This window comes from Morone saxatilis, unplaced genomic scaffold, assembly GCF_004916995.1.
Source record: "Morone saxatilis isolate NCDOM2014 unplaced genomic scaffold, NCSU_SB_2.0 Contig9, whole genome shotgun sequence".
NCBI lineage: Eukaryota > Metazoa > Chordata > Actinopteri > Moronidae > Morone > Morone saxatilis.
The window spans coordinates 8,468,007-8,489,596 of NW_023340268.1; the positions used below are offsets into that span (position 1 = coordinate 8,468,007).

General features: G+C 41.6%; 1 protein-coding gene across 1 annotated transcript in view; it reads left to right on the forward strand.

Annotated features, from left to right (window-relative positions):
* Window positions 1-21,578, forward strand: part of ubap2l (ubiquitin associated protein 2-like) — a gene marked incomplete in the record, with an annotated part of 22,612 nt that extends 1,034 nt beyond the window's left edge. The window contains 28 exon segments of the mRNA XM_035681244.1: window positions 199-276; window positions 729-839; window positions 1,739-1,913; window positions 3,026-3,127; window positions 3,301-3,346; window positions 6,146-6,190; window positions 6,975-7,081; window positions 7,450-7,509; window positions 7,616-7,668; window positions 7,857-7,942; window positions 8,355-8,535; window positions 8,707-8,905; window positions 9,132-9,466; window positions 9,749-9,921; window positions 10,359-10,479; window positions 11,223-11,262; window positions 11,409-11,598; window positions 11,705-11,771; window positions 12,028-12,349; window positions 13,916-14,004; window positions 14,123-14,176; window positions 14,301-14,382; window positions 15,298-15,518; window positions 15,869-15,974; window positions 17,300-17,425; window positions 19,304-19,371; window positions 19,558-19,752; window positions 21,020-21,578. Of these exon segments, the coding sequence (XP_035537137.1) occupies window positions 199-276; window positions 729-839; window positions 1,739-1,913; window positions 3,026-3,127; window positions 3,301-3,346; window positions 6,146-6,190; window positions 6,975-7,081; window positions 7,450-7,509; window positions 7,616-7,668; window positions 7,857-7,942; window positions 8,355-8,535; window positions 8,707-8,905; window positions 9,132-9,466; window positions 9,749-9,921; window positions 10,359-10,479; window positions 11,223-11,262; window positions 11,409-11,598; window positions 11,705-11,771; window positions 12,028-12,349; window positions 13,916-14,004; window positions 14,123-14,176; window positions 14,301-14,382; window positions 15,298-15,518; window positions 15,869-15,974; window positions 17,300-17,425; window positions 19,304-19,371; window positions 19,558-19,752; window positions 21,020-21,115 (3,528 nt within the window).
* Window positions 21,579-21,590: the final 12 nt, after the last annotated feature.

The window sequence follows — 21,590 nt, forward strand, 5'->3', positions numbered from 1 at the left end:
GTGCAAATACAGTAAAGCACAAGTGCTATTTAGTGAAGCTGATGCCAGCTTAAATCTGTACATGTGTTTTACCAGCAAAATGTCAAACTGGCTGTTGAATTTTGTCAGATAATAATTATTTTAGAGGAAGATGTAGAGAAATAAGAGTTTTTCCTTTGTGTTTGTTGCGAACATTGGATGTTTCTTCTCTTGGAACAGGCTACCGCAGAGCAGATCCGACTCGCGCAGATGATTTCAGACCACAATGATGCAGACTTTGAAGAGAAGGTCAAACAGGTGAGCAGATCCACCTCCTTTTGTCCTACTTTAGCTGTTTTGTGTAGTTTTCCTTGCTCCTTTTTTGGAAATAGTTAAGTAGGACTACATCGTGTTTTAGCATTATTACATATAGTATATTGTGTTTTGCATTGGGTGTGCATGTGTGTCTCTTATATTATGCTTTGCAGATTTGGTTTGTCATCAAGCCCAGTCAGTGACACAGCATTCATTGCATTATATTAATGCTGGTCTCACAGTCTTTATGGGAAATGAGCCTTGTGTTGAAGCTACTCAAGTGACCATGGTGCTGAATCCTTGCTTGTAGCAGCCACACTGTTCTGTAGCTAGCCCTGTGTTCTGATGTGTGCATGTTTCGAAAAAACAATTTCCACATAAGAACCTTTTTTATAAATGAGAAGTGTCAGCCAGGGGTGACCTCTGTCTCATCATGCTACTCCACCTTTTTCCAGCTGATTGACATCACAGGCAAGGACCAGGATGAGTCTATGATCGCACTGCACGATTGCAACGGGGATGTCAACAGAGCCATTAACGTGTTGCTGGAGGGTAGCCCAGACACTGTGAGTATTGGCTTTGTGTGAGGGCTTAGCCCTGTTGGGGCCAAATTCTGGAGAAATCAGTGCCACACCGGCTTAGATAACTGATATTGGACAAACAGTTTGGGGCTAGGGCTCCTCTTAAGATTTAACATGGTATAAACACAGAGACAGGCTTTCCTAGTTTAGATAAAGCTGTAAAAAGGTTCATAAAGATGGTAATCATAAACAGATTATCTACTTCCCCTGTTGGCCAGTATGTCACTTCTGCATGTCCCCTGTATGTTTTCACTGACCCATTAAGAAAAAAAAAATCTGTTCACACATGTATAACTGTCACACTGCATTAGTGAAGTGAATATAGTAAACAACAAATTGCAGCATATGAAAGCAAGCAATCATATAAGCTTTGATAGAACTGTAGACTAGTGGAACATATGGAGCATTGAAATCAGAGAGTGGAGATGCATCTTGCCAGCACGTTAATCAGACCTGATGAGGGGTTATCTGCTCAAGATGCAGGCTCAGTGGAGGGACTTTAAAGTGAGCTACTTCAATATGGCTTGCTGGGAAATTACTGACAAGAGAAACAGAATTTCCTTTTTGTTTTCACTTTGTAATTTAAAGTAGCTGCTGCCAACTTGGAAGCAGTCAGACATATATAGACTTTACTTCGTGGGGAGAAATTGTAAGACCGTCAAAAACTTTCTTTTTTTACCAACTGACCAAATTTCGATCATCAAGTTTCGATCATATTTTGGCAAGGCACATTGTCCTGTTGTTATGCCAGTGGTCTACAAATGCACATACATTGACCTCGACTTTTCTTCCGTGGTTATTTTCTGTCTTCACGAGTCGATAAGTGCAGCAGTACATTGACTTAAAGGAACAAGCGTGTAATGCTGTTTTTATTTCTTCCTAAGGACTCTTGGGAAATGGTGGGGAAGAAGAAAGGAGTGTCAGGCCAGAAGGAGACTAGCCAGGCAGAGACTGGAGAGGAAGGAAAAGAAAACAGGGAGAAAGGAGGAGAGAAAGATGTAGCACGTCGCCGAGGTGGAGCTCCACGCAAGGGCCGCGGAGCCAGCAGGGGACGAGAGTGTAAGTGTTTACCATTCCTTTACTGTGGCTTTACAGTTGTGTGTTATATCTTTAGAAAATATAGATATTTAATATAGCCAAACTGTTTTTATGGTTTTCTGGTATCACCATTTCTCTCTCTGATTTTGACACTCATATAACATACATGTCAAATTTCCACTGGTTGACTAGAGTGTGTAATGCAGGCAGAGTGTTTTCTGTACAACAGGAATTGCACATTGTCCAAATGACAAGTTAGAGGGGAAAGTTTGTCTAGACTGCTGTTCTCTAGCGCTCTTCATCTAACCAACTTGCTGTGGCTTCACTTGGAAGTAGCGGGGTCCAGTTCCAGTGCTAATAAATTATGTTGAACGGATCAATTATTGGATTGGTGCACAAATATGCATAGTCCCCAATACGATACCACATTTTAGGCAGTATCAGAGGAATTTGTGGTACTGGTACCGGAACAACTCTATTGTAGTTAGTAGTTGATCACTAGCCACAAGCCAATTTCGTTAAATCTGCAACATGTGTGCTGTGATTTACAACATGGGATCATTTCATCGTCGAAGAAAATGGGGATTCTTTAAAAAAAAAAAAGGCAGTTTATTGACATCACCTGCATGAAAGCACATTAAACTAATCAGGGTAGCATGACAACATATCTTGGTTTGGATTTTGAGATCAACAGCTCATAGGTCAGCTCCATTATTCCCTGCCTCCATGCAGGTAAAGTGTTCTATTCAAGGTCTATTCAAAAGGAAAGGGTACAAGGTTGAGGTTTTGGTTCCTGTCTCTGCCAACAAAGCAGTTATTTGGTTTTTAGTTTTTAATGTTAAAGCTCTTGTTTCCTTGCACGTTTCTTATGGTGCGGTCGAGTCGTTTGCAGCACACCATTAGACCCTTCTTAGCCCAACTGAGGTCCTGAAGGGGGACAGTGTGTGCCACAGTAAATTATACATCATTCATCTTAATTTTCAATGAAGGGCTACTCAGGCTCTCAAACAGTACCACAATTTTTGATAGTTTCATGCTGAACTGTAACACATTTTAGTTTAAGCGATTATCTTGACATCTGTATGCAGCGTAGTGTCTACATTTAATGTCGTTCTCTCTCTTATTAACTCAAGTCCGTGGTCAGGAGAATGGCTTGGATGGAAGCAAGGCTGGAATAGCTGGAAGAGGTGCAGAGCGAGGCCGAAGGGGAAGAGGCCGAGGAAGAGGGTCTGTCGGTAAGTGGTTGTAATCCACTTTGGACAAACTCAGTGGTGAAGGAAATGTATCTAATCAAAACGAGGAGCGAAAGAGGAAGTGTTTTTTTTTTTTACTTTAACAGCTGTCGTTCTTCTTGTGATAATATTGTCAAAAACCAAGAAACTGAAATGGGCTCCTGTTGCCTCCCTAGGAGTATCTGGACGGCGAGGAGGCAGATTTTCGGCGCAGGGCATGGGGTAAGGGAACACCTGCGTTGCCTAAAACCAGAGGGCCTTTTGTTACACTTTTACCTGTTGCCATGGTCACCAGAGAGCAGGACCCCAGTCTATTGTTTAGCTTTAATCCAAAGGAAGGAGGACATACATCGGCCAATAGGAGAGAACAGCGTGGGCTGAATATCTCTCTTCAGAGAGTGCACAGTGTCTAAACATTTTATGTAGAGTGAAAGTTTAGTAAATCCACTCAGAAGGGTTTTTAAGGACCAATTTGGTTAACCTAAACGGTCTCTGCTCTCTGGTCCTGGTCCTTGTATTTTGCTAATTCTGTGTCAGTTTGTGTCTTTGTGTGTAGTTAATGATCTGTCAGTTGATGAGTTTGCATCTATACTGGCAGCTTGACTAGTAGGTGTCATAACAGAGGAAGTACTTCTCTGAACTGTGGTGACCTTCTTGACTCATTTCATTGTCATTTAATGAAATTGTTGTAAGACTTGAAAAGAAATTCCTGCCTTTGATGATGAACCGTCAGGTGTGATGTTATGTTACTCTGCTGCTCTAGATCTTTAAATCATTTTGGGGTCTGCTGAAGTAGCATGTGACATAATGTGGCTTTCTCTAGCGAGTGCAAGAGCTGAGTAGCTTCCTCCCAAGAGACGCCTGAATGTAATTTTCACTCCTCCTAAAACAAAGTGTTAAATGTGTACTTTAAAGCTACTGTAACTGTGCCATAAATATATATTTGTAGATGGTAGAGGCATGACCTGAGTTAGTGTTATTGTGCAATCCACAGATGTTTGCTCAAGTGGTGATGCACATAAACTGTAAGATTATAAAACCTCATATGTCTTTATGGTCCGCGTTTCTCTGATGCTGTGAAAATAGCCTACAATTTAAGTATATTTGCAGAGCGTGGACCCAGATATTGACTTGCATATCTCACGGAACACAACAGTATGCTTTGTTTCATATTGGTGGTAATACAAGCTTGTTTTTGGTGAGCTGAGTGCTGGGGCTTCCCACCTGCAATTACATGCAGTGCTAGCTGAGGTGTTTTCATGTTACTTAACCCCCCACTTTACTCCACACAACAGTTCTGTGATTGCTTTTGCTTCTTGCTGCAGGCAGATACAGTTTACCAGCTTGGCTTTCGTGTCAGTTAAACACATACTTAAATTAAACACGTGGCTTTAGAGGAAGCTGTCTTAAAGCAGATAAGGTCTTTTGATCTGTGTGTGTGTGTGTGTGTGTGTGTCTGTGTGTGTCTCACTGGCACACTGTACCAATAAGTACATTTAAGATGATGCTAAGGCAGTTTTTACCATTCCCCTTATGTACTCATACTATGCTTAAAAATTAGTTTGCATCCACTGACTAAAACTAAATGCAAGCCCAAAAGGGAAAGGAGAACTACACCTTAAATGACTAGGATGATTGGAACAATATATTTTTAGTCAAATATAGCAGATTATGTTTTTGTTTCCAGACAGAAATTTTAAACAGTGGCTTGTAGATGCAGAAAACATAATGCTTCCAAGAATCTCAGACACAGATTCACTCCCGCTTTCATTCTGTGGCCAAAAGGAGGAATAAGGAGGTATTCTGTACCGTAATTGGTCTGATGGGTAATGCTAGCTGGATAACTCTAGACAAAAGAAAATGGAAGTTGCGTTATACCTGTGTCATTAAGCAAAGCCCATGTAGCAAAGTTATTACTACTTCATTAAGGCTACATTGATACTGGTAGCACTGGTATTCAGAATGGATTTACATGTTTTAGATATGGAAATTATGGTTTTATTGTTCCAAGAATCTCAAGAACAGAAGATACTCAATCTTTAGATGTTTAAAGCTGTTCCCAGTTATACAGCGCTGTCTAAAGAAGTCATCAGTGTTTGGTATTGTACCATAATAGTATTTGAAGCAATAGAAATGTTTTTTGTTCTTATTTTACTATAGTGCTTAAAAGACAAGTCTTTCACCTTCTAGGCAATGGGGATAGTTTTGCTTGAGTATTTAATAAATGTCCCTGAATAAAATCAGGGTTTAAATACAAATAGTCATTTTTCATACAGTAATGTGAATAGGCATCCATGGCCATAAATGCAGCATATAATGAGGCTGCATATATCAACCTCCACCATCGCTGATGTTGCCTGGTCTGAAGGAGATGCATTCATCATGTAGCCAGTTGTATTAACGTACCATAGCATTAGTTGGCTCATTGACAGTGCTGCCTCTTTGGGGTAACTGTTAGCTGTCTTTTGTATCCAAGTGAAAGAAACCAAGGAAAGAGACGGGAGTCCCGGTTTGTTGTATCCATATAGCCCTCTCGATGTTAGTGTATATACAAACCCCCCTGAAAATGGTTAATGAAGAAGGACGTGGCTGTTTTTAAAAAGTGTAGTTTTGCTCTGGTGGAGACTGAGGTGCTTAGGGTTAGTGTGATAGAAAGTACCATTGACATTCCTGAGATTGTTTAGGCGTAAGCTGCGTCAATGAAAAGACTACTGCATTTACTCTTGCATAACTGCTCTCATCTAGCAACAGTTCTTTGTGTTTGTTGCTGCATTGTATATACTTGTGATGACTTGGGTTTTTTGAACTGTGTATTTACCCACTATGACTAAAAGCACACTGGCTTGCCTTGCATTGTACAGTGACTGACAGGTGTAGAGTCTTACAGTACTGGCACGGGCATATCGAAGGCATTTTGCTTACGCTGTTGCTTTGGATTGTGGTCTGAAAAACAAAAGCTTAATCTTCTATTATTAATTTGTTGTGCTTCTTGTAATTGTTGCCATTATTTTTCCTCTAAAGCCAGATTGATAAGGGGCCCAGATATGATATTGCAGGAGGTGAGAGGTGAGTGCATCGCCTCTGGTGTGTCTGTTATTCTTGCTTTCTGTAGGGAGACATTTGAGTGCCATAAAACAGAATTATTTAATACAAGATATTATCAAAATAGAAATTATTACTCCTCAATCTATTAATAGGATGTAAAAAAGATATGATCTTCCTGAAATGTTATGTTAAATCTGTTCACGCAAGCAATAAATGCCCTCAGACTTGCACAGGAAGGACCTTAGACAAAAATGAAAGCAAAACAGTGTTGTACTTCATCACGTTGCTAGGTTGCACCAGCTGTAAATTTTTCAGCTTATACAGATGCATCCGATTAATGATAGACATGCATTAACTGGAAAGAAATGTTTAGGAACAACCAAATCAGTAAATACTTAAACCTACTCATTTGCATGTCTTGACTGCACAAACTCTCAAAGACAATAATGGTCTCACTTTATCATTTCTTCTTCCTGTCATCCTGTTACAACCCCACTCACTTCATACTGAAGTGTTTCTATTAGCTTAAAAGCCTAATGATAACAGCAGTGCTGAGGATTTATTCAAACAGTACGGCAATATGCAGGCATCACTAGTGGGTTGATGCTCTTAATAATTGAACTGGGGTCTGCTTCTTTACATTTTCAAACTTTGACCTGTAGAAGGTAAGTTCAAAAATGGACCCCAGATTTTTGTGTGTGGGCACCCATCTGTGGCTAATGTTTTTTGGCTGACAGCCCTCCAGCTGTTGGTCAGTACATACACCCAATTCTAAACTCAACCCTCTTATCACTTTCTTTTCCAGAACATTCAACCCTGCCGATTATGCGGAGCCAGCCCAGACAGAAGAAAACTATGGGGGGGGCAGCACCTGGAACAACACAGGAAGCGTGGAGTTGGAGGAGGGAGCTAGTAAGTTAATTTATTCAGTAAGGTTACCCTCCAATAAGAGAAGTTAATTTTATCAACGAAACACCTGTTTACCATCCAGACAATAAAAAAAAAATAAAAAAATCATGTTGAGCAGCTCAAAGAAGCTCCTGCGGTAAAGATGAAAGGTTCACTTGCATTCAAAGGACATTCTTTTTTTTTATTTTTTTTATGCTCTGCGTGGGAGCTTTCGTCATCAAGCATGCACACTTTTTTTTAAATATCTGATTTCCAGACATATTGTCTTAGATCTCTACATCCAGTTGTCTGTGTGTCCAGGTGGCTAAAGGATAATCATCTCTTTTCATTACGTTCAACTTTGATCTCCTCACCTCATTCTTTGTCTCCAGGGTTGGAATACTCTGCAGGAGAGGGAACAAATTACCCACCGAAGTTTGACTCTGCTCCTGGTAAACCTGCCTTCACTTCTGTTATTTTTTTTATGGATCCCTTATTCAGTTTGAAGCTGTCTTTGCCCATCACAATAGTATTGAACTGTTTCTCTTTGACTCGCAGGTGCCTGGAGGAGTGCCACAGAGGAATGGGGCACTGAGGACTGGAATGAGGATGTGAGTTATTCTGGGCATAACCTCATGCAGCTTTTGAAACTCTAAATATAACATTAAGTGAGCAAGAAAATCAGAATAGATTTTAGGGTAGTTTTGCTGATGGAAGGCTGCATCCCTTTTTTTTAAATCTACATGTTGTTCCTCCACCTGTAACTCTATTATAACTTCTACACTCTCCTCCTCTGCAGCTTTCAGAGACCAAGATATTTACAGCTTCCAGTGTGGCGTCCATGCCTCTTCCTCAAGAGAATGTTACCATCACCAAAGGACAGAGGTGGGTAACTTAGGCACCTTATTAGTCCGACTAATGCTTTTCAGCAAATAGTTTTTTTTCCCAGAATTGGGTGAGAGAAAATTACAGTTGCAAGGTGTAACTTGTTTAACTGGAGCTGTGACTTTTGTTGGTTCAGTTCACATTAAATGGACTTGACATATCAATCTCAGCCTGGCATTTAACTTGATGATAATTTAAATGATGATTAGTTGATTTGTTGATTAACGTAATTGATCGGTTAAGAGCAAGCAAACTCAAATATGACTGACTGTTTTCCTTTTGAATTTCTTGAAGTAATTTCAATCAATTAACCACAATCAATCCATCAAAAAATAGCAAAATAATTAGTTTTCATAGTGGAAATGACATTTAATGTCTTCTTTTCATAAATAATGTTTTCACTTTGCTATAGGATTGACCTTGCGGTGCTCCTGGGGAAGACTCCCCCATCCTCCTCCTCAGAGACAGAAAACGCCCCCATGGAGGCCACCCAGCCTCCCTCCTTGTCCCAGTCACTGGTTTTCAGCAACTCCAAGCAAGGGGTGCCACTCTCCCAAACATCCTCCAGCACCCCTTACACCCAGCACAGCATGGTGAGACTCTCCAAAGAAACACTAAGATTTTTAAAATGATGTGGTTATATACTCTTCCTAACCACACAGGAAAAGGATATAGCCATTGACATCACGTCATAATTGCACCAATGCAGTACCAGTATTTTCATTATTGGGATAACAGTGTGTCATATTCTGCCATTATTGCAGGTCAGCATGCTGAGCAAGGGTTTCGGGGATGTGGGCGACCCTAAAGGAGGTAGCACAGGGACCACTGGCTCTCAGTTCCTGGAGCAGTATAAAACAGCCCAGGCACTGGCCCAGCTGGCAGCCCAGCACTCCCAGACTGGACCTCCCAACACAACCCCTTCATCCTGGGACACCAGTGCCACTTCACTGGGGCAATACGGTGAGATGACATCCTACTGTAGTTACTTTGTGATATATTATAAGTTCTTATTCAAAATAAATACTGCTATTGAAACTATCCTTCAATCCATTATCCATAACATTAACCATGTTAAGAATAATGTGTACTGATATATTCCATATAGATTTTTTTCAGTGGAGAGCAGTCCGAACTACTCACATGGTTTCTTTCCGTTCTTACATTGTTACCCCTCTCCATTTTCCAGATATGAAGACTCAGCCAGAGTCCGCGGTCCATACGCCCTTTACAAAGCGGCAGCCATACCAGGCCGCCACCTCAACCTCGTCCATGTTGGATGTTTTCCTGCAGGACAAAGGCCTGCCTCCTTCCTCCTCTGTCTCCTCATCTTCTTCCTTACCCCAACAAACAACATCCTCACCCCATGTGGTGCCTCCGCCTGCTTCCTCCCTTCCCAAAATGGCAGCAGTTCCTTCTCTAGGTCCGCAAGTTTCCCCAAGTTCCTCAGATGCCCAGAGTCCACTGCCTTTGCAGCAGCACAAACTCAAACAGCAGAAGAAGAGGACCTCCATTACAACAAAGGTAACCTTTAAATTGAAATTACAACAATTTGAAAAAATACTGGATGGGCAATCTTTGAGAAAGTATTCAAATGCTACTCAAAATGCTCGTTGCCATAATATAACTTGTACACAATATAATTTATACATTCATCCACTTATCCTGACATGACTGTTGCTTTTTGAGTGATGGGAGGGTCGCATCAGAAATTCATGTTTACATAAGTAGCATATTGCATGAATGTACACACGTGTGTATTTGGGTCTAAAGTCTAAAATCTTGTAACTTTTTAATCTTCATCAGATTCCTGCGATGGCGGTAGAGATGCCTGGCTCAGCAGACATCTCAGGCCTCAATCTTCAGTTTGGAGCGCTGCAGTTTGGGTCAGAACCAGTTCTACCAGAGTATGAGTCCGCCCCAACCACTGCAACACCAGCCAACCAAGTTCAGAACAGCCTCTACACTAGCGCTAGCAGGTTGGTACATACCAAAACACAACTCTTCAAAGGTGTTCCAACAGTATTTAATGTTCTGCCATTGTCCTGCATGGTGACATCTGGTGTTGTGAAGACACACTGTGATCAGCTCAAGAACAATTTGTGAGAAAGTTCCTATTTAGACCACATCATTTGATAGCAAAGCACCTTGCTGGACAAATTGCTGTTGTTAAGAGTTGTGTCGAACGGTCTGAAGGCCTTAATACTTTTTTTACAGACATGCGTTGACATGTTATGTTAAATATTTTATTGTACCATCAGTTGACGTTATTAGTGGTGGTGGTGGTAGTAGTAGTGATTGAGTGCTGTTCTACTCTTTAAAATGCTTTAAAATTAGCATTTAAAAAGTCAGAACCAGCTATTGTTCCCTAAGAACACAATCAAACAGTTCTTGTCAATACCATTACAATCTGCAGTGAGTCAACTCCAGCTCTCTCCAACTCCAGCCAGATGGACCTTTACGATCAGAGAGCATCTCAGACACGACGCTACCCTCCCTCAGTCTCCTCCTCCCCTCAGAAGGATATGCAGCCCAAGGTAAGACCAAAGCTTCCATGTTTTTCCCCTAAACTGATACAACATACAAAATATAGTGTTGTATTAGTATAGTACTCAGAGTGGCTAGAGTGGACAACATGCAACTGAAACCAACGTATAGGAGAAACATGGTGGTCTCCGTAGAAGAGGCCCTTCTCCCTTTTGTAGATAAAAATGTCTCATTCTAAGGTAATAAGAACACAGCCATTCTTATTTTCAGGTGATCATATGCTACAATATTGTATTCAATTTCTGCCTATAGATCTTACGTGTTGCACACTGGATCTTTTTAATGCTAAGAGATTGTCTGATTACAAACTTGAATACAGAGCTCCACACAGTTTGCATGAATAGAAGTCACAGGAACCCCCTCAAGTATTGAATTCAGCAGCCTTTATGTAGAATGCATGTTTCAGGGGTCAACCCCCTTTATCCCTTCCTCATCTGTAAACTCATTCAGAGATCATTAACCCGATCTCAGGTGTTAAAATTAAGAAGGGAGCAGATGTTCTTAATAAAATGTATACTTGGTGTGCATGGTGTTACTCTTTCCCCTCAAGCTTTTATTTTTTATTAAGTTGTGGTCATTTTAGTGAACCACTAGTTTAAAATCTTACTTGTAGTTTAAATGTTTGGCATATAAAAACTTCTTAGTTTCCAAGAGCCCAACACCCTTCAATTTCTTATCAATGGCCTGTTTCCATAGAAACCTGTGAGCTCACCTTCATTGTTGTTTTTTATAGAATGGCTTCAGTTCGATACAAGCAACACAGTCTGTGGAAGGTAATTTACAAAGCTCTTTTTTTTTTTTCTTTCTTGTAAGCATTGTTGAAATTGTGTGAGATATTTGCCACGTGCACTTTTATTTTTTATTTTTTATTTTTTTGGATTGGAATTTATTCCAGAAATCTTTTTGTGTGTCTCCCCAGCTGCAGCAGGCTCTGCAGTATCAGTCAAGCCGGCCTCTGATTCAGTCACACAGGCATCTGTCTCTAGCATGGGCACTTTGACCGACAGCCCTGCTTCCTTGTTGACTGCATCCAATCAGACATCCCTTAGCGCTCTGGGGCACAGCGAAGACCTGCCTCCAAGCACCATTCCCCCTCCCCAGCACAACAAGTGAGATGCAGCTAAATTAACACTCTTAATTTAAAAAAGGTATCACTAAACTTGGTGATAGTTGAGACATGCTTTGAACCTGTCTGTCATTTTAATTTTATTATAGCTCACACCCATCACAACAGAACAGCCTTGCTTCATCTTCAGTCCGGGCATCCAACTCAAGCTTACTGGTGAGTTCTTTAAATGATCATTTCTGTATTTATTTTCTTTTTTATGACCATTTAACAAGCAGTCTAGCATACGCAGTTATGAGTTGTATGTACATGCTTATGCAGGACTGTAATATCTCTCCATCTTGTAAGCAATTTCAAAGCCCCATTTTCTGTGATGGCAGATGGACACATTAGATGTCTATTCACTTTAATGGAAATGTAATCTCATCAATCCTAACCGCATCTTTTTCTCATCTTCCTTCCGTCGCTACAGCATCCCAACGTAGACGGTGACTCAAGCCTGCACTCCTCCTCCTTCCCTTCCTCCGTCTCAGCCGTGCCGTCATCAGTCCCCTCCTCCTCTGTGGCTGCTGCGCAGGTGTCACTAGGGGCCCCTCAGGCCTCCACAGTGGGCTCTGCCACAGTGTCAGCCCCCTCTGGCCTTGGCCCCGTCAGCAGTCTGGCCATGGGCCTTAATACTGCCTCCATGGGTGCCCCAGCTGTAGCAGCCGCCACTATTTCAGTCTCTACGACAGGCTCAGTGATTCCTTCTTCAGCTACTTCCTCATCTTCACGTGGCTCGGCAGCATCCTCAGGTGAGACATAAACAAAAGCACAAAACAGAAATCCACTCCTCTTTAGACAGTTAATAATCCTAATCTTGGAAATATTTTTGCGTTTCTTTCCCCTTTTAGATTGTCTGCTTACTTTAATTTTTGCTGTCAGTATACAGGTAGCATTACCAGTGAGTTAAGTTAGCCTTGGTAATTTGGTGTCAGGGCTTCACAGTTCTAATAACTTGGTGGTAAAGTGGACTGAGGGTTATATATGCATCCATAATTAAGTTTCATCCAGAGTATAGTTGGCATATTTAGAATTTTTGCAGGTATCACTTGTAGAAGCCTGCGGTGTGAACCAAGGGTTAAGGGCTCTCCATGAAGTGCAGCAGAGTCGATCACACAGCACGGTAGAGGAGGAAATGACATGGCATGTAGAGACACTGTTATACATCTGTTTAAACAAGAGATTTAACAGATTAATAAACAAGAGTTTTGCAGCATTTACTGTAACACTGGAGCTGATAACACCTGAGTCAGAACTGTCCTTAGTTTCCATCATCCTTCTCAATTTTTTCCCCCGTTTCCGTCACAGTAGTGTATTTAGGTCACAGCGTTTGTTTTGGGGGTTTTTTTGTGTGTTTTATTGCTGTTTTAAATGTTTGCTATTATATGGCCATTTAAAACATATGTACAGTACAATTTTTCTATATGACTGGAATTGTGGAATATTAACGCCCATATTGGTCTCTAAAAAAAACTATTGTTTCATCATAAATTTGTCATTGCTGCAATTCTGCCTCAGCTGTGATTTGCCACAGTGTTAATAGAACATGTAGAACAACACAAAAAAATTATACAAGAGCATGAAGGGGAACTGAAGGGGTGGTTGTTTGTGTGGTCATTCTAAATATTTATTTTACTGGCAGGTTTCTGTAGCTTTATCTAATTATTATATTTGTGGCTTGTTTCAGGTCTATGTATAAATTTGTGGCCTTACCCCACAATGGTGTATCTATAACAGATTGCTTGGGAAGTATGTGCTTTAACAGTGATCATCTCCTATTTAAAAAAACAAAAGATAAAAAAGAAAACAGTGTGACCCTTTTTGTTTTTGTCAGAACTGGAGCTGGATAAATTGGTTTCAGTTTCCTCACAGGCAGGGTTTCCATGATTCTGACGCATCTTGCTCTCAGTCTGGTTGTTTGTCTGAAGCTTCTTTTTTTTTTTTCTCTCTCTCTCTGAAGTGCCCAGAAAAAAAAATGTGTTTCTGAGGAGAGTAATCTGTTNNTCTCTCTCTCACACTTACATACACACACATTGTTTGTGTTTTCCTCTGCTCCCTCTGCCGGTGCAAAGTTTGTCACGTGTTGTATTGCCGTCATTTACTGATGCAGCTCAGGGAGACTGATTGATTGTGCAGCCCTCCTTTGTTTCTGTAGTTTAAGTTGTGATTTGACACTCGCAAAGATGGGTATTATTAGAGTGCATAGGGTAATAGATATTGGTATTGGTATTGGTTTGTTGGGCAAGTTAATGCATTTTTCAACGTTTTTTTTTTTTCTTTTTTTTTCTTTTTTTTTTTTTTTGGCCTTATCTTTGCAGGGAAAGCACCTCCAAACCTGCCACCCGGAGTGCCCCCTCTACTGCCCAACCCATACATCATGGCTCCTGGACTACTGCACGCCTACCCTGTAGGTTCCTGCCAGGGTCAAGGCAGTCTTTGTACAATCTGAACTTTACCTGTGTTTTCCAGAGTTAATGTTATATAATTTATATACTTTATAATTTACATTTTGTTCCTTTGCTCAGCCTCAGGTGTACGGCTATGATGACCTACAGATGCTGCAGACAAGAATACCGCTGGTGAGTTTTGTTTTGTGAAAAGTCTCAAACTGCTGAAGTAAAAACATTATGCAGTAAACAAGTCACATTTCACTGCTTCATGGCCTGTATTTTTAATCTATAAAAAATATTTTTCTCTCCCCAGGATTATTACAGCATCCCTTTTGCAACTCCCACAACAGCACTGACTGGCAGAGAGGGAAGCCTAACAAGCAACCCTTACTCTGGTGAGCAATCCTCTTAACAACTATGTAAAAGTTGAGCTGACAGTCAGTTCAGCAGTTAGCTTTTTGTTGTAAAGAAGCTTTAGTGTACCACATTTTGTATGATAATCTAGGACTGGGTGATCTAATTATATTTTAAATTACGATTTTGGCTTTCAACGATTATAGAAAAACAGATAATCAAAATTATAACTATTGTACCGCATAGCAGTTTGTTTACCTTTCATTTAGAGCGGTATGCTTTCGCCCCACCCAAACTCACTCTCTGCCAGGTTGTTATTTTTCTCATTCACCGGCTTTCTCTCTACCACCGCTCCTTCTCCCGCTTGTCTCATATGTCACTCGGCTAATGCTGAAGGTGTCACATGGCACGCAGGTGTGTACAGCAAGCGCATGTCCATGCACACAGTTAACTTCTGTTGAGAGAGCAGGAAGGGATGGTCATTACACACTGGAGAGCTTAAGCATCCGCTTGCAGTGCATATACTGGCTCTCTGCAGTGATGACTGTGTGTTTTGTGTGTGCCCAGAGCTGACCGTGTTTTGCTGTTCAATAAGCACGTTCAATAGTGAAAGTGAGAAAAAAACAGATAAAAGGACACGTGAAGTCAATGATGCAGCTGCACATATTACATTATTTATTATTTATTAAAAAAAAAATTCTGTTGAATTATATTTAAAATTCAAGAATATCCATTGTTTAAAAGACAGGTTGTTTTTAAAAGTGCAACAAAATGCATGATTTTTCCAAAGTCAGTGAGTAATTGTGTTTTAAAAAAATGTAGTGGGGTAGTTTCTGAAATGTTGTTTGTGATTGTGGATAGAAACTGAATCTAGCAGGATGACAGTGCACCTATCTCTGGTCACACTTTTAGTAACTTCCCACTCTTTTTCTGTCATCCTCCCTCTCCCCTATTAGCAGGCGACTTATCAAAGTTTGGTCGAGGTGATGCATCATCCCCAGCTCCAGCCACCACATTAGCTCAGACACAACAGAACCAGACCCAGACACATCACACCACACAGCAGCCCTTCCTCAACCCCGCGCTGCCGCCTGGCTACAGCTACACGAGCCTCCCATACTACACTGGCATGCCAGGCCTGCCCAATACGTTCCAGTACGGACCTGCTGTGTTTCCGGTAAGAGAACTTCAGTTCAACCCTACTTGCACCTGGAGTCCCCCCCCCCCCCCATATTAAATATATTTTCATAAGAAACATACGCATCATAATATCATGAAGAAAATGTGTGGGTGTAGACAGGGGGAGGACTGTAATGGTGGCTAGCAAATGAAATTTGATGTGTGTGTAAATGGACAGAGAAAGCAATGATTTTCCTCTGGTGACACTGTAAGATTGTTTTCTGATTTAAATGTAAATTATTTCCTGAATGAGAAACCTGGATTTTTGTTGGCCCAACAGGACAAACTTTTTTTTTTCTTCCCCCCCATGCTCAGTTTGACATTACATGTCGTGGTGTTTTTGTCCAGGTGGCTCCTACCTCGTCAAAGCAGCACGGTGTGAATGTCGGCGTCAATGCATCAGCCACACCCTTCCAGCAGGCTAGTGGCTATGGTTCCCATGGATACAGCACTGGTGAGGCAATAAACCATATTGAAACGGCATGTTTAGAGGGGTCATGCAGGTGCTGCTCTGTATACTTGCATACCAATAACTCTGTGCTGATTCTCACAATGAGCCCATTGATTTCTCATTGGTGTGGAGTGCATATTTCATTGAGCTCTTGCAGCATCTACAAGCATAAACGTGATGCTTGTTTAAAGACGTTTGTTATGCTTGTGTCAGGGCAGTTAACGGTTCATAAGACATTGTCTGCTGATGCTCATTTGAACTGTTGACCTCAAAGTTGAACAAAATGTCTTCAAATGACAATGACTGTGAGCATGACTTAATGTGCAGGTTCAGTTGTGTCAGAATATTGGAAATGCATCCGCATCTTGTACCCAGTTTTTCTTGCCTCTTACACCCAGGGAACAGGCCTCAGTAATGCAGCTGTATTTATAATGGCAAGAAAATGACTGTCACTCTTATTAAATGGCTTCTTGTGATAGAATTTATGGGACTGCCATTTAAACCGAATGGTAAAGGAAAGATGGGCGTGAACAATGGCACCTGGCTGTACCAGTTGAAAAAACAGAGGGGTTAGATTATCGGTCTCCTGTCTTCCATAGCTTGCTTTGCTCATTTCAGAAGTGGAGTTTGCCCCCGAGGCTTCACCTTCCACCACATCTCCCACACACACATTCATCCTAAACACATCAACAAATGGTGCAACCATCATTCTCCCATAATTCCCTAGGACTCCCCTTTTTATCCCACTTTCTTTCAGCAGCTTCATATTTTCCCAGTGGCCTTCTGGTATCTGCTCCACCACTTTATATTCTTTTTTTTCTTTTTCAGCGACACTGTATTTTAATTTCACCATTCATCACTCAACATCTACCTTTGGTCACTACATGTGCGACACCTATTTGTTCTAAGCTGCACCATCTGCTGCTTTCTGCAATCACCCAACTCAAGCTCACTCTCCAACCCTCCCCCTCCCACACACACACCCTGCCTGCCCCCTCACTCCCCCCTCCTCCTCCCCTCAGACTTGGGTCAAATAGTACTTGCAAATGATGTTGGCGTTGATTCTGACCCTCTTGTACCAGATGGGCAGGCTTTGCCACAAAGGACAATGCATTTGGTGTCAAAGTTCAGATAACTACAGTGTCCGTATAGTTTCCTTAGAGGACTTGACACCGTTTGTATTGTCACAACTTGGTAAAACCTGTCCATGTGCTACAGTTTCAAACAAACGCTATGAATTATTTGCAAATGCTATCTGAGGCAGGTCTGCTTCCCCTGCCTGGTGTGTCTAACGCTGTGGGCTGCGGCTGTGTGTCTGACTGTTGCAGGCTATGAGGATGTGGGCCAGGCTTCAGGGAGTGGGGATTTCTGTAAGGGCGGATACGGCACTGCCGTGGCCGCTGCCGCTTCTGCACAAAACAAGCCAGCCAGCTCTGTCACCGGGCCTGGAGTCGGTGAGTGCCGCCACATGCCAAATTAAAACCGAAAGAGAAAAACCCTGTCCCTCCCGTCTTCCTCCTTGTGTCACCAACCATCCTTCTCCCCCCTCTTTGCTCTCGTTCCTTTGCCTCATCACCGATGAGCTGTGCCTGTGGGAAGACCCATCACACTACATATGCTTTTAGACAGCCCGATGCAGCCTGCGTCTCGTACAAGCCTTTTCTGCCATTCTGTCTGTTGTTTGTTCTCTTCCAGAGCGACTTATCCATCCAATCTGGTTTATATTTTCCAAACAGTTCTGCTGCGTAATTATCAGGTTTAAAGTAAAAAAAAAAGGTCACAAGGGCTGTGGCCGCCATAAACTGATGAGTTACTCTGGTTGACGCTGTCCCATTTTTCCCTCTGTGTTGCTTGCTCTTCACTCATGTTGTCATTGCTGGCATGTCCGTCTCCAGAGTATCAAGTTCGCTGTCCTGTGTGTGACGTAGGTTACAACCCAAGAGAGAAGGGGGGGGGGGAAATGTTTTATATTATCTGATCAAACAATGGTGTGTTATGAGTGAATTTTTGTTATTGATTACTCTTTCAGACATACACCTCGTTGTGTAAATGTGATGGGAATTATATGTTGGTCTCATGTCTTAATAAGCTCCAGAGACACTTTTTTTGTAAAAGTCATGTCTGTCTTACTCGCTTGGATCTAGTAACATTTCTGTAACACTTACAGCACGGTACAAGTCTGAATTCAGATTAACTTAAAGACTACAGCAGCACGCGGGGATAAGCGTCTCTCAGTCTGACAATGGAAATAATTTAAGGTTCCAACAGCAAAATAAGTTTTAAAAATCCACCACTGATGCAGCCTGTAAATGAACGCAAGCCGCTCCTCTAACGTTCCAACTCACTACACTTTTCTAGCGCTGCCATGACATCTGAGGCCAAATATTTCTTTGTGTAACTGACTGACAAAGAATAACACCATCATTTTAATAGATACATGCATGGAGCCAGCAGTGTTCCATCTTTGCAAAGGGCTTAGAGCAGACCTACTCTGTACAATACATTTTAAAATGTCTTTCATTTGCATTGATATTGGCAGTTTTGGACAAAGCCTTTCAAAACACAAGTGCCACGTTTATAGAGTAATTTTGCATTGCTCTGTCTTTTAGGTTGTTCACACTAAAAATGGATTTCTGCTTACAAGAAGAAGTTAGAAGTCATGTTTCATGCTGTTGCATGCACTGCACTGTGTTTAGGATGATTTTGTCATGTGATCAGTCCTCGCTCACAGATTTTGCCCGAAAATTTTACGTAATATTACTCGAACTGAGTCTTGAAAGAGTGAGTCCTTCTTATCCGGTGTCTGTATTGTTTTGCACATGAGTTGACCCTGTTCTGCGTCTCCATGGCGATACAAAGTGTGTGCCAGAACCACAGCAGTAACCACCAGATTCAGTCAGATTTTAACCACTGTGGCTGACTGGAACTGATACGCTGCAAACATCATCTTTCTCACCTCTCTTCCTCTTCATCTCATCCCTCTTCATCTCTTCACCCTGTCTCTCTCTGCTGTCCTCCATTAAAGGGAAATTGTGCTGAAATCATCTATGAACTTATGCCGGCATAGATGTTCAGACTTGAAATTTCCCAGGATTCTCTTTTGTTTTTAAGTGACAAGATTTTATTTTATCAGATGCTTGAACTGTAGAAAGTGTCCCCACAAATGTATTAAGTATTTATAGTTTTATAGGACTTGTTAGTACACCGTATAGCAATCATGGTGGTTAGAATCTTCATATAACCATGTGGATGGCCATGGTTTGTTTGGTGGGTCCCCTTTACATGTAGTTTCCAGACTTTGGACTAATTTTGTCTCCTGTCTGTCTCTGCAGGAGTCTCTGTGACATCAAGCAACACGGGCGTACCAGATATTTCAGGGTCTGTTTACACAAAGACGCAGGTAATTACAGATTATAAATGTTAAGATAAATATTTCAAGCCGTTTCTCACTGGAAAGGACTGTTTTTCCTCCATGCGTATGGTGAAATTGCATTAAAATTAAAATGACAGTCACTGAGACTGACCTAATATAGTTAGAATCAAGCAATAATTGCATGTCTGGTCTTTATCTTGTTTCCTCCTACAGTCGTTTGAGAAGCAGGGTTTCCATGCTGGCACGCCAGCAGCTTCGTTCAGCCTGCCCTCAGCTCTGGGGAGCGGGGGACCCATCAACCCCACAGCTGCTGCTGGCTATGCCCCGGCCCCCTTCATGCACATCCTGGCACCGCACCAACAACCCCACTCTCAGATTCTGCACCACCACCTGCAGCAGGACGGACAGGTATTGTACATGCTTTTGTTGTTGTTGTTTGTCTCCATCTGTTGGGGCAGGTCACTTTCACACCCGTGGTTCACTTCAGTTGGTCCGGATACGTAGCTCTGGTTTGTTTGGTGTTCACACAATTTCATTATAAACTTTTTAAGAGGAGTTATCACAAAACCATGGACTGAAAGATAATCAACGATAATCATTCATTGGACAGTTTTAGTGACTACCGTCTTGCATCAGTTGCGCTACATGGACCTGTGAGGAGAAAATCAGCAGATCACACAGCACTTCACAGCATTTTTGTTCAATTTAAACTTAATTTCTTTACACCATAGCATAACAGAAGTTTTCACAGGACGTTTTTCATAAAAGGCAAGTCTAGACAGTATTCCTTTTTTATAAAATGATGTGTTCATCTGTCTTCTCTGCTGTCGCAGGGCTAACTAAAAAATATGAGCATTATTAGTTGAGACTGCAGCTGCAAAATTGACTGACATGTAGAAAAAGGACAAAAAGGAGATGTTGTATACCCTATTATTACTAGCGGGAAAAGTTCCTGTGTGGGCACTGTGTTTCACTCGCTTTTTAATGAGGAGCTGCCAAAATACACAGAGTAGGACAAAAACCTTAGCACACCTGTTTTACTCCTGTCAACCTTATGGTGCATCAGGGAAAACCACTGCATATACTTGTTACCATGGTTACCAAAAGATCTTGCATAAATATATTAATCAGATACACAGATGAGATAACTTTTTATGACAGTTCAGGATTTGAAACTAGTTTAGGTTTTGAATTCATGCCAAAATTGCATCAATCACAAAATACTGTGGTCGGTTTTGCTTTCACATGACAAAAGAAATCCACCAAAGTGAGCCCCAACAGAGACTCCCTATCAGCTCGTCTCGGTCCAGTTGATTAGTCCACACCAGAGTTTGTTTGGTTTGTTTAAACCAAATCAAACAGGATAGTTGTGAAATGATTGTACTTATCTTCATGAAGGATCCAAATGTAAAGCAAACAAAGTGTCAGATTCCATTATTTGTAGTTATCTGTATTAAAGATAAACATTGAATAAAGATACAGATAAACATAGGAAGAACTAATGCATTGTGAGTCTCTAGCTGAAGCTAATTTGCAGCCCCTATCCCTGGTTAGGTTTATAAATGCAGGGTAAAACAACTAAACAAATGATGAATAGAACTGGTCCTGGATTTAAAACAACAAAAAACTGCATGTGTCTGTGTGGTGTGAGATAATCCCTGTCTTCTCTCGACAGAGCGGCACTGGACAGCGCAGCCAGAACGCCTCCATTCAGCAGAAGTCTCAGATCAACAAGTCGGCATACAACAGCTACAACTGGGGCGCAAACTAACATCCACCGTCGAGCCCCCCCCAACCCCCACACTGTTGACAGAAGCTAGAAGGGGGCTCGTCACTCCTTCCGCAAACGGTCTCCACATATAAACTCCCTCTTCCTCCTGCAGAGATTCCCTCCCCAGTCTCTTGGCCCAGCACTCCCGCAGCCCTGACTGCGGTCAGAGGAGGTGCTGTGCCGAGAGAACGAGCACTGTAATGATGCATGGATGGGTGGGAGGGACAGGAGGGGCTTAGAAAGAGAGGGGAGATCGGAGCTTAATGGTTATAGAAATACACCGTCAAGAGGTGAAATATTGAGTGTTGGGAATTTGTATCGTGTTAACACCCCCTCCCCCACCCCGCCCCACCTCCTTTTTTTCTTTCACTTGTAAGTAATATAGAACTGTTTTCTAAAAGAATGAACGTTTCCTGTATGGTCTTTTTTTTTTTTTTGGTCTTTTTTTTCCCCCCGGTTTTTTTTTTTTTTTTTT